This window comes from Neovison vison, chromosome 12 (assembly GCF_020171115.1).
Source record: "Neovison vison isolate M4711 chromosome 12, ASM_NN_V1, whole genome shotgun sequence".
Lineage (NCBI taxonomy): Eukaryota > Metazoa > Chordata > Mammalia > Carnivora > Mustelidae > Neogale > Neogale vison.
In genome coordinates, this window is record NC_058102.1 from 69,682,356 (window position 1) to 69,696,034 (window position 13,679).

The window sequence follows — 13,679 nt, forward strand, 5'->3', positions numbered from 1 at the left end:
CCAGGACCATGACCTGAGCCGAAGGCAGTCACTTAACCAACTGAGCCACCAGCGCCCAAATCTCATCTGTTTTGTAATAAATTTCTGCTGTTCAAAGGGTACCCAGAAAGTTCTGTTAGTACATACCAGTCACTTTCAGATATATCTTGAAGGGGAGTTGCCAGATAAAATACAGAATGCTCAGTTAAATTTCAATTTCAGATAAACAATGGATAATTTGGGATAATTTGCCTCATGCAATATGGAACATACTTTAAAAAAAAAAAAAAGGCAATCCTTTATCTGAAATTCAAGTTCAAATAGGCATGCTGTATTTTTATTTGCTAACTCTGGCAAACCAATCTGGAAGTCTTTATATTTACTGATGAAATCAGAGGCATTGGTGCTAATTGTACAGTAAGAATTCTGATACATTCATTAAATATGGGAAGTAGACACTAACAAGAAATATACAGAGCAGCCCAAGTTCTTATAGTTTAATAATGTTTATTTGCCAAATTTTACAAATTTTCATTTGTAAAAAAGAAAGTCAGTTAAAAATTCATAAAAATATCAGTTATTTTAAAAATACCAGAAAGTGATTTTAAAAATCTGAATATTTCAAGTGGTTGTAGCTTTTAGCATTGAGAACATGTGTGGATTCAAATTCAGGTTTTAAAAGTCTGTCCTCAGGTTCCGTGTTGATTTTTTGTGTGTAATCATAATAAATCCTTCTTAGGTGGCTCTTGATAAGAGTACGTTATCAGAATCTAGATCTTGGGGAAAGTTTTTAAAAATTGGATTAAACTCATATTCTTCAACAATATTTCATATTTTTTTAAAGGTTTTATTTATGTATTTGACAGAACACAAGTAGGTAGAGAGGCAGGCAGAGGGAGAGGGAGAAACAGGCTCTCCACTGAGCAGAGAGCCCGACATGGGGCTCGATCCCAGGACCCCGGGATCATGACCTGAGCTGAAGGCAGCCGCTCAACCAACCAAGCCACCCAGGCGCCCCTCATATATTTTTTAATAATGAAAGATTACGGTAGAAGAGAAGATTAGGTTAGTCGCTTCTGATGATGTAGATGTCACAAACTTATGGAAATCTGAAGGTTTTACCTCTCAATTACCCATGATCAATCTGTCACTTTTTCTTGGTTAAAATTATTATTGGATATCTGTAAACTTTAGGGGGAAAGAGAAATATCATTATAGTTGTATTTTCTTGGCCAGAAAGTTTGAGTCATGTTGTTTTTGAAAAAAATCTAGCATTCAATCTTATTTCTACCACATGATGTGGTTGTGACTTCTATAAAATATTCCACCACCCTTACATCTTGAAAATATTTTAAGTAATTTTAACGGCTTAAAAATAGATTGATTTAATCACTGAGAAAAGTTTTTTTTTTTTTTTTTTGGTTCTTTAGAGGAAGCCCGTGTGAAATATGAAAAAGAAGAAATGGAAAGGCTTGAAATACAACGGATTGAGAAAGAAAAATGGCATCAACTTGAAGCAAAAGTATATAAACATTAGTAATGTTATTTTTTTCAAGATTTGATTTATTTGTCAGAGAGAGAGAGAGAGTGCATGAGCAGGGGAGTGGCAGGCTGAGGGAGAAGCAGGCTCTCCACTGAACAAGGAAATGGATTCGGGGCTCAATCCCAAGACCCTGGGATCATGACCTGAGCCGAAGGCAGATGCTTAAGCAACTGAACCACCCAGGCATCCCTAATGATGTTATGAATGAAGACAAACTATGTGGCTATCAGATGTGTTTGGCCATGTAAATTCGCTTTCCTCCATACCTACCATTAATGGTAGTGGTATAGGTTTTAGGCCTATATAAACTCGCTTAACTCATTAAATTCTACCAGAAAGTTAGTGAAATTATTACCCACATTTCACAGATAAGGAAATTGAGGAATAAGGAAAGCAAACAGCAGAGCCATGACTTAGACATAAATAGCCTTACTTCAGAGCCCTTGCTTGTAAGCCTTAAGTTATTTTTCTAAAAGTCTGTTTTATAGATGATTAAACAGACACCCCCCTCCCCCACCCCCAAACTCAAATTCTACCTCTCCTCTTTTAGTTTTACTTCTCTTTTTCACCAGAATTTTTCAGATCAATAATTCTGAAATATTTTGATCTGAGGAGAAACCTTATAAGTTAAAAATTAAAGACCCCAAAGGAGATTTATGTGGGTTTTGTCTATTAATATTTACTGTATTAGAAATTTAAACTGAGAACTTGTAAGACACATTATATTAACAGATTATTGTTAGAAATAAACATTAGTAAAAGTAAGTAAATATATTAACATTTTAAAAAAGAAAACACCTATAATTATATATATATTATTGATTTATAATTGATATACAAAATTATATTAGTTTTAGGTATACAACATAGTGACCCAGTATTTGTATATATTGTGAAAAGATTATTACAATACTCTAACATCCATCACCACACATTATATATATTTTTTAAATTAGGGAAATAAGTGACATTGTTTATGTTTTTAATATCTCTTTGATGTCGGACTTAACAAAAGACAGCTGCATTCTCATACTGACTTCAGTATTCTGTTTGTGTGTTGTTTTGAAGAAACATCTGGCCTCACACAAATTCATAGTTGGAAAAAGGAGGAATATTAAAGCTTTTCAGTTAATTGTGAATATTCTTTTTGATACTATGCCAAAACTCAGTGTCATAGTTTCTCAGTATGGAATCTGAAATCATATTAATGAACTTTTCATGCTCTGTTACACTAAAACACTGATTTATCTTATCCTTTAAATAGATCTTATATCCATGTATGATTTTGCAATATCATGATTGATTGCTTAGAAGAATTTCATTTACTGAATTATTTCCTTCCAAATATTGACACATTTTTATTAAATTGCATGCACTAGTGTCATCTCCAATCAAATCAGAAAGGTTTTTAGGAGAAAATGTCAAACAATGGTAGGTACAAGTTTTCTTAAAATTCGAATTTTTTTCCTTAAAGATTCATTTATTTGAGAGAGAGAGCAGGGAGGAAGGGCCGAGGGGGAGGGAAAGAGAATCTCAAGCAGACTCTCCACTGAGCACAGAGCCCCACGATGTAGGACCTGATCCCATGACCCGAAATCATAACCTGAGCCGAAACCAAGAGTCGGATACTCACCTGACTGAGCCACCCCTTTAAATTTTGAATTTTTATTTTATTTATTTTATATTTTATTTTTAAATATATTTTATTTTTATTTGAAAACTTGAATTTTGTCACTGGTAACAAATACTTACAGTTGTTTCCTGGAATTAACATGCTCAATTCATTCATTTTTGAGTGTCTGCCAAAATACTCTAATAACTGCACAAGTATTTATTTCTCAAGACGGTCTTGTCCTTTGATATGTAGCAGAATTGCTTTATGCATACTTCCCATTTTATCACATAGAATAATCAAAAGACATATACTGATGAGTTCAAATTTAATAAAATTAATAATTTTCACTTTATCACATCATTCTTATGTGAAACTAGCTGTTTCCCACCCCACTCCCTCAAAGAATGTGACCCCTAGTACAGCTTGTGACTTGATTTGTGCTGAGGCACCAGCAATTTTATACCATTTTGTGCCATTAGTGCAAATGTATACACTACAGAAAAGGCAGTTACTGTTTTAGTATTATTACGAGGGCAGATTTGACTTTACAGATCCCCAGAGTCTTAGGGACCCACCAGAGTCTGCAGATCATTCACAAACCACTGTTTCAGATGAAACCTTTTAGAAATGACAGTTACACTCAAACTAACTTTAGTGTTCATTTTGAAACTAAATATTTTGTCAGTAAAGTTTAGATGCTACTTATGAAACATAAAGCTAAAATTTAAGAGCAGGTCAATGTATTTATCCCCATGTAATAGGATCTAGAAAGGAGAAATGAAGAACTTGAAGAACTTTGTTTATTAGAAGGGTGTTTTCCTGAAGCAGAAAAATTGAAACGAGATACTAGATTGCTTTCTCAGGTAAGACTGATTTATGTGTGTGAACTAATACTTTTGTACCACAAGAGGGAGTTATAGTCTGATATCCTTTTTAATCTTCTCCAGACTTAGGAGTTTGTCTGTAATACATCTCTAATCTGACAAATCTCTCCTATCGCATGTGGCAAAGTAAATTCACATAGCTTTGTAGAAAACTATTTGTCAATAGTAAGACCCTTGAAATTTTTAGATCTTTTGACTCTGGTTTAATTTTGGGGAATCTACATGAGAAAATTACTCCAAATTTAAATAGAAAATTTTGAGTTTAAAGGAATCTAGTTTGCTCAAAAGAGCATAACTTTGGAAACAGTAAAAACTATTATCCAGAAAAAAAGGAACAATTAATAATATGGCAAAAGATAACGGTGGTATAAATTTAAGCAAAAAACTGTTAAGGATAATATGATTACAAATGCAGAATTTGCATGTACTACAGAGTAAATGGAAGAACTCATACTAAAATGCCAATGATTATTAACAACTAGTAACAATTTGAAAAGTAGAAATTAGCCCGTGTTGGCTCTTGTAAGTGTAGAAGTTATATGATTAGAGAGGAAAGCAAAACAAAATCAACTCATAAATACTGTTTTAAAAATGTGACAAATACTAGAATTGCTATTTATTTGAATTATGGAAACTTTTAAATCATTTTGATGAGAAGAATTTTGTTATTTTAGAGATATTTCAGATAAGCAGTTGAAGTCATGTTTTTTGCCTAAATTGGAAAAACTAGATTATGAGAACTGATACTTTGAAAAAAGTTATTTACTCTTTGAATTTTCATCAGTGTGAATCTTCAGACATTTTTATTTCACAGTGGAAACACTACATTCAATGTGATGGGAGTCCTGATCCTTCAATATCCCCAGAAATTAATACTTTCATTAGCTTGTGGAAAGAGGAAACAAATGAGACACTTGAGGAAGTGATTGCAAAAAGCAAACTAGTGCTAAAGGTAGGTACTGAAATATTCTGTAATTTTGAATTATTTAAATTATAAGCTGTCTGATAATGACTCCAAAATAGGAATAAATTGAATAACCATAGTACTTGCCAATTAATAACACTACTGCTTGCTTGGTTATGGAGAAAATTATTTGCTAATCTTTTCATTTTTTTAAATTTCTAAAATTCCTATTTTTACTTTTATTTTTGCCACCTTAGATAAGATCATCATGACATAAATGTGAAACATTATGTGTGTCTAATCCAAGCAGGAAAAAAAAAAAACAGGTTGCATCCATTTATGTAGATAACTTGGGGGAAAAGTATATGATTTTATCCTGAGTTGAAATTTTCCACTATTCTATGTTCACTACAGATGTTTTTCAATGTTAACTATGTGCCAGGCACTTACTCTTGAAGGCATGAAAGTATAAAGACCAGTAAGAATATTGTACTTTCTACTTTGGCAAATAGGATGGACAGGCTACCCGGAGGAACTTCCACTTTATTATGCACTTAAAAATGCTAAAAAAATTTTTTTTAATGATATTTAAATTCATTGCCTACAGGTGCCTGGGTGGGTTAGTCGGTTAAGTGTCTGACTTGGTTTTAGCTGAGGTCATGATTTTAGGAATTCTAAGATTGAGTCCCACGTCCTCTGCTCTGTGCTCAGCAGGGAGTCTACTTGAAGATTCTCTCCCTCTGTCCCTTTCCCCACTCTAGTGCTCTCTTTTGCATGCTGTCTCCCTCTCTCTCAAATAAATAAATAAATAAATAATTTTTTTTTTTTAAGATTTTATTTATTCATTTGAGAGAGAGAGAGAGTGAGAGAACACAAGCAGGGGAGAGGCAGAGGAAGAGGGAGAAGCAGACTCCCCACTGAGCTGGGAACCGGACCTGGGGCTTGATCCCAGGACCTGAAGATCGTCACGACCTGAGCCGAAAGCAAATGCTTAACCATCTGAGCCACCCAGGCACCCCAATAAATAAATATTTTAAAAAACTCACTGCCAAGTTCAAAACAAAATAACGGAAAATCTTGGAGGCCATAAAACAATTCAGAGAAGTAGGCAAGTCTCAAAATCAGTGGCTTCACAGAGAAGCCACTTCTCCAGAGGCTTTCCTCTCTAAGTTTTGGGTTAGCCTTGGTTTAAAGCACATCAGGAAGCAATGCCTAGAGTATGTGAAAGGTGGCAAGTTGAATCAAAGCTGCCTTATATGACTGGGAGCCTCCAAAAGTTATTGTGGATAAAAGAGAAAATACCTACTTTGCAAAAGGAAATGATAGGAACTTGTTTGGCTCATCTTTAGCTTAGAGAAGGGGAACAAGAAAATGATTCTTAATCACAAATGAATCACATGTCGATTGGGAGAATTGACCAGAATATAACAGAGAGATAAAGAGATGGAAAATATGAATGAGCAATTAATAGACATGTATGATAGAGGAAAAGAGGCTAAAATACATTGAAAATGAGTACTAGAAGGAGATGCAGAAGAATGAGGGAATGACAATATTTCAAAGAGAAAACGGCTGACATTTTTCCAGAGTTGAGAGAAGATACAAACCCTCAGATTCAAGAAACCAACGAATCCCGTTAGGATGAATAGAAAAATCCTCACTAGACACACCTACAGAATAGTTGAAACTGGAAGGAATTCACTGCTCTTGGTCCTTTTATCCTCTAATGCTTTTGTTACAGTTCCTCACCACCTTTTGTGTTTTTTTGTCAGTGTGGTTTCCTTCTTCTACATGTTATTATAAGATGGAGTAACTCCAGGCGCTTGGGTGGCTCAATGGGTTAAGCCTCTGCCTTCGGCTCGGGTCGTGATCTCAGGGTCCTGGGATCAAGTCCCATATCGGGGGGGAGGGGGGTCTCTGCTCAGCGGGGAGCCTGCTTCCCCCCCCCTCTCTGCCTACTTGTGATCTCTCTCTGTCAAATAAATAAATAAAATCTTTAAAAAAAAAAAAAGATGGAGTAACTCCAGATTCTGTTAAGTTCGTAACATGCATTGACTGATTTGATCTAGACACACTTATGAGACCCATTTTACATAGAAAGAGAGATTGTGACATGCTTAGAGTCTCCTATGAGACTTCAGATGGGTCTTACTCTATCGATGGAGCCTCCCGTACACAGTGAGGTCTTCTTGCCATTGCACACCCTCTCTGCCACGTTGCCGTGGCATGTTGCTGGTCTAGGAACCTGGTGCTCTGTAAGAGCCAGAAGAGAGTGGGAAGTAGCAGAAGTAGAGTTCATCAGCGATGAGCTGGAAGGGAAATCTTCCTAATGTGAGAGTGGGTTACAGAAGTGGAAATAACAAAGAATAGGGAAAATGAGAAAAAGATAAGTAACAAAAGAAGAGATAGAAGGGGATGCCTGTGTGGCTGTCGGGTAAGTGTCTGCCTTCAGCTCAGGTCATGATCCCAGGGTTCTGGGATCGAGTTCTGCATTGGGCTTCTTGTGCAGTGAGGAGCCTGCTTCTCCCTCTGCCAGCTGCTTCCCCTGCTGTACTCTCTCTGTCTCTCTCCGATAAATAAATAAATTCTTTTAAAAAAAAAAAAAAAAAACACTTAAAAAAAGCAGGAGACAGAAGAGCATGATCCTAGCACTAGGAAACTAAAGCAGGCAGCACATGAGGAACAGAAGAGAATTGGATAGCATTGATGCCACGGTAAACATCAAGTTCTAAATGATCAAATTTATTTATTTGGCACACTCTTAAATAATACTATGCCAGGCTTTAGAAATAGTAACTTGCTGAATTCTTGTAATAACTCTATGAGGTATTTACTATTATTCCCATTTCACAAATGAAGAAGGCACCGTGATGCACAGAGGTATGAAAATGTTCTATAACTTGCCCAAGATCACACTGTTAATGAGAAGTGGCTAGGATTGAAGTCCTGCATTCTGGCTTGAGTCCATACTGCCACTGAGCTGCCTCCCTTAATTTGGAATGTATGAAGTGTTTATTATGTGTCAGTGTTCAGAACTAAATCCTGCCACTAACTGGTTGTTCCTTGATCTTGCTGTGCCTCAGTTTCTTTCAGCGCTATAAATATCTCTGCTCTCTTCTTGCTTGCTTGCTTGATTTTTTAAAAAAGATTTTATTTGACAGAGAGGAAGAGCACAAGCAGGGGTGTGGCAGGGAGAGGGAGAAGCAGGAAGCTGGATGTGAGGCTTGATCCCAGGACGTTGAGATCATGATCTGAGCCAAAGGCAAATTTTTACCTGCCTGAGTTACCCAGGCTCCCTACTTACATGGTTTCTGAGATAAATGCAGTTCTTGATTTTTGTTCCTCTAAAGGTAAGGTTTTTTCCCTCTGACTTCTGTGGGGATTTTTTTCTTTATCTTTGCTTTTTCTGAGTTTGGAAATGATGTGCCTAAGTGTCGTTTTTTAGGGCATTTATCCTGCTTGGTGTTCTCTGAGCTTCCTGAACCTGTGGTTTAGCATCAGACATTAATTTAGGAAATTCTCAATTATTATTATGTCAAATATTTCTTCTGTTCCTTTCTCTCTTTTTTTCTCCTTCCAGTATCCCCATTATGTGTATGTGACACCCTTTGTAGTTGTCCCACGATCCCACGATATTTTGTTCTATTTTTTTACGTTGTTTTTTTAGGTTTTTGTTGTCTTTGCCATTTGGTTTTCAAGGATTCTATTGCTATGTCCTCTGGCTCAGAGATTCTTCCCTCAGCTGAGTCCAGACTACTAATTAGCCCACCAAATGCATTCTCCATTCCCATTACAGTATCCTTTGATCTAGCATCTCTTTCTGGTTCTTTCTTACGATTTCCATCTCTCTCCTTTACATTGCCCATCTATTCTTGGATGCTGTCTGTTTTATCCAATAGAGTCCTCAGCATATTAATCATAGTTGTTTTAAATTCCCAGTCTGATAATTCCAACTTCCCTGCCATGTGTGGTTCTGATGCTTGCTTTGTCTTTTCAAATTATGGGTTTTGCCTTTTGATATGACTTGTAATTTTCTCCTGATAGCTCAACATGATGTACTAGGTAAAAGGAGCTGCTGTAAACAGGCTTTTAGTAATGTGACTATGAGATAAGGTAGGGAGAGGGGAAGAATCCTACAGTCCTGAAATGAGGTCTCAGTCTTTCAGTAAAGCCTGTGTCTCTGCATCTCTGCATGGTGAACTTCACAGTTGTCTTTAATTTTTTTTATTCCCTTTTAGGTGGGAGGGAATGGCTAGAGCCAGCTAGAGTTGTGTGTTTTCTTTCCCCCAGGTAAGTTAGGCTCTGATAATAAATTAAAAAAAAAAAAATCTTAAAATTCCTGCAGATTAGGCTCTAGTTAGTTTCCCTTGAGATCAGGCCTTGTTAAGAACTGAGTACTCGGGGCGCCTGGGTGGCTCGGTGGTTAAAGCCTCTGCCTTCAGCTTCAGGTCATGACCCCAGCATCATGGGATCAAGCCCCACATTGGGCTCTCTGCTCAGCAGGAAGTCAGCTTCCTCCTCTCTCTCTGCCGGCCTCTCTGCCTACCTGTGATCTCTGTCAAATAAATAAATAAAATCTTTAAAAAAATAAAAAAAGATGGTGTATATTTAAAAAAAAAAAAAGAACCAAGTACTCTGGTGTAGTTCAAAAGCATTCCTTTTCCCCTCCCCCGGTAGAAATAGGAAGGATTTTGCTCCCATAGTTGTTAGGAGAACCCGGTGGAGTGTTTGGAGGTAAGTCTAACAATATTATGGGTCCTCTCCCTTTCATGATTGTGTTCTCCTGGTGGTTTTGTTGTTGTTTTTAAGATTTTTAATTTATTTATGACAGAGAGAGATAGAGAGGGACCCCAAGCACCAGGGAGCTGGGGAGAGAGCAACAGGCTCCCCACTGAGCAGGGAGCCAGATACGGGGAAGGATCCCTGGACGCTGGGATCACTGTCTGAGTCAGCCGAAGGCAGACGCTTAAAGACAGCCACCCAGGCGCCCCTTTTCTGGAGTTTTTAACTTTCAAGAGTTGCCTACACTGAGCTTCCAATAATTTGGTATTTACAGTTCAGATGTTCTTACTTGGCACTGTTTTCTGCAGTGGCTTTTGCTCCTGAATCTAGGTCTCTTCAGTCTTGAGGGCAGGTGTTTGCCCTGTTTCTTCCCCTCTTGTGGATCAAAGAGGGGTTTTTTTGATTTTTCACTCTGTTGAGCTTTTTGCTTGTTAGGATGGGGTCAGATCTTCCAAACTCCTTACAGGTGAAAGTTCGGTTGCCTTATCTATAAAAATAGGCACAATAACAGTATCTAGCTCATAGAGTTAATGAAGATAGAATGAATACGTATAAAGATTTAGAACAGTTCCTGGCATGTAGTAAGTGTAGGAGAGGGAAAATTCTTCTACCCTTCCAGGTCTTTCAGCTGGACGGAGAATTCAATTCATATGAATTGAATTCATATGGTTAATGGGAGAAAAAAAACAGTTTTATTATGTCCTCATGGAGACCCAATAATGATATTGAGACTTGGGGCACCTGGGTGGCTCAGTGGGCTAAAGTCTCCGCCATCGGCTCAGGTCATGATCGGCTCAGGTCATGATCGGCTCAGGTCATGATCCCAGGGTTTTGGGATCCAGCCCCAAATCCGAAAGCTGCTCAGCAGGGAGCCTGCTTCCCTCTCTCTCTGCCTGCCTCTCTGCCTACTTGTAATCTCTGTCAAATCAATCAATCAATCAATCAATCAATCAATAAAATCTTAAAAGAAAAAGAAAGAAAGAAATGACCAAGGCAGGCACATTTTAGACAAAGAAACAATAGATTTGTGAGGCATTTACAGGATAAGGAAAACAGGTGTTTGTGAGCTTGAATTAGGAACTCCAAGCAGAAATTGGGCTGAGGTAGTAGATTAGTAAAAAAGTAACAAGGTTTATTTCTACAGTTTTCTCTACTTGATAACCCTTGCCTCTGGTAATAAAGATGTCTTTTCTTAGTACAGGGATTGATATTTTTCATATGGGAGATTTGTTTCCTCCTTTCAGGAGGACAGAAGAGGTCTAAGTGTCATTGTACAGTTGACTCTCAAGTAGCTTCAGTTCAAAATGATCAGTGTTGGGCCTTTGTGGTTCATTTGCGGGTGGCCTGACCTGGACTCCTACATAAACATTCAGTATATATTAGTAACTCTCTTCTTGTCAGCCTCCTCTTCATTGTTGTTATATCATTATTTCTACTGTTCCATAGTCTTAGGTATCCAAGCTGCCCCTTTCTATTAACTTGCTAATGAAAGCTCTGTTACACGTTGTTGGGAATTCTTATAATGGAGTTTCTGGAGAAAAAATTTTATTTTTCCATGATCTTAAATAACACAATGAATATAAGAAAAGATTTTTATATGTTTTACTGAGGACATATGATGTATCCCTCAATGCAAATGATAGAATATTCCCTTTTTACTTTTTCTTTGACCATTTGTCAGAAGGTTATTTTTATAGTAAGTTTTTACTTTGTTATTATTTATAGTTAATTGAGAAATTGAAATTAATTTTACTGGAAACGCCACCATATGATTTGGAAGATAAAAATATAAAACAGTACCAAGGATCAATTCTAGAACTCCAGGAGCTCCTTCATCTTAAGTTTAACATAGCCACAGAAATACTTCTCAGAGTAAGTGTGATTTTTTTTTTCTTTTTGCTTATAAATTATGATTAAGTTTTTAGGAGTTAAAATTTTACACTATATGATAAAATCCAGCATCTTTTTAATTAAAAGGCTATGGAAAAGTTAGTTTAAAAAAATCAGTATAGTTAAAGTCCTGTTTTTCTTTAAGATTTTGTTTATTTAAGAGAGAGAGCACACACAGAGGAAGAGTGAGAGGGGGAAGCAGACTCCTCGCTGAGCAGAGACGCCAGTGTGGGGCTCAGTCCTAGGACCCTGAGATCATGACCTGAGCCAAATGCAGATGCTTAACCGACTGAGCCACCCCTTTTTTTCTTACACTTGCTAAGGTTTAGTAGGATCACTATGAATATAAATTCACAAAACTTTATATGCTAAATATTCACTACTCAAGATAAATTGACTAAGATCATAATTATTGGTAGTCACTGTGTTTTTCCCAAATATCTTATCATTAGTGATAATATCCATATAACTAAAATCATTGTTATACCTTGAGAAGTAATAATTCCATAATCTAATGTCCAGTCCCTATTTAAATTTTGACTAATATCCTATCCCATGAATGTCTTCTATGGCTATTTTTGTTTTATTGTGTGCTCTTTAAATCAGAAAACAACCTAAAGTCATACATTTTTTGTGTGTGTCTATTTTATCTTTTGGTTTATGTTAGTCTCTGTATAGCCTTGGTAGAATATGTTCTAATTATGAAAAAAATAGCAAAATTGGCTTAAATTTTACTAAATTTATTATTAGTAGTAATATTTATAATATAATTTTGGAACAGTTTTATTATAAGAAAAGCAAAGAAATGTATTATAATTTTTAGTAATCAAGATTATTTTAAGAGAAAAAAGAAAATATGTAAATGAAGAGATTAGAAAAAATACTGTAATGGTTTTTTTTTAAAGATTTTGTTTAGTTATTTGACAGACAGATCACAAGTAGGCAGAGAGGCAGACAGAGAGAGAGGGGGAAGCAGGCTTTCTGCTGAGAAGAGAGCCCTATGCGGAGCTCAGTCCCAGGACCCTGAGCCTAAAGGCAGAGGCTTAACCCACTGAGCCATCCAGGCGCCCCAAATATTGTAATGTTTAATTTGAAATGGAAATACTACTATGAACCAGATTTCTTTTTAATCTGTAAAATGGAACCAGGTCTAATTGGGGTGAACAGCTGGTTCCAGAACTGGAGCAGGGTAAGTGAAAGATGAGAATGAGTTATCTTGTGCTAGAAAGCAAATAAATGCTCAGAGACTAATGGAATTGTATTCAAAAGGACAGAACTAACTTAAAGGGGCTCCCTCTGGTCAAATTTGAAATTACTTGAATATCAAAAAGAATAATTACAATCATTATAGACCATTGACTAAATAAAAATCTGTGAGTCTAAAGGGATACTCCAAAAAAGCAAGTGAGAAAGTGGGATGGAGGGAAAGAACAGGTATGCCATCTGATAAATGGTGAAGGAATTGTCAGTTAGAAAAATCACCATTTTTTTAATCCTCAATGTAATAAATGATAAGGGGCATTTTTTTTCCCTAGGGGCATTTTCACTTAAATAATTAGGTGAAAAGTAGTTGAGGAGCGCATGATTCTCATGGTGCCAAAATATAGGCCACAGATTACTTACAGATTGGGGAAAAGTGTACTTCACAACTGGGAGATACTTACCATGTTAACCAAGCGATCAAGTCCACATTGTTAACAGTGGGACATCATATGCCTTCTGACAGGATGCATCGTGAAGAGTACAGCATAACCTAGAATGCCTTCTCACCGAAAATAATTAAACCTACCTAGACCTAACTTTCAAAGAAGTTACAAAAAATAAAGGGGACAGAAGAGCAAGTTAAGCAATACCATGAAGAATCAGATAAATTCACTATGTGGAATAGTTCTATAAGACTATCCTGAACACTTCAAAAGTTAATGTCACGGAGTTGGGGGAAGCATGCAGGATCAATTACTTTTAAAAAATTGGCAATAAATTCAGTCTCCAGTACCTCAACGTTTTTATATTGTGACAACTAAATACATACAATATTGACTTTGTTAAGCCATTTAAGAGAGTTAATATGCATCAAGCTGT

General features: G+C 36.4%; 1 protein-coding gene across 8 annotated transcripts in view; it reads left to right on the forward strand.

Annotated features, from left to right (window-relative positions):
• Positions 1-13,679, forward strand: part of DNAI7 (dynein axonemal intermediate chain 7) — a 63,305-nt gene that overhangs the window by 12,920 nt on the left and 36,706 nt on the right. For 6 of the 8 annotated variants that reach the window (XM_044229141.1, XM_044229143.1, XM_044229148.1 and 3 more), the window contains 4 exons: positions 1,410-1,501; positions 3,899-4,000; positions 4,836-4,973; positions 11,433-11,579. In XM_044229141.1, the coding sequence (XP_044085076.1) occupies positions 1,410-1,501; positions 3,899-4,000; positions 4,836-4,973; positions 11,433-11,579 (479 nt within the window). Of the gene's footprint in view, positions 1-1,409; positions 1,502-2,838; positions 2,954-3,898; positions 4,001-4,835; positions 4,974-11,432; positions 11,580-13,679 lie in introns of those variants that run through there. The other 2 variants (XM_044229145.1, XM_044229144.1) reach the window with 2 other exon arrangements.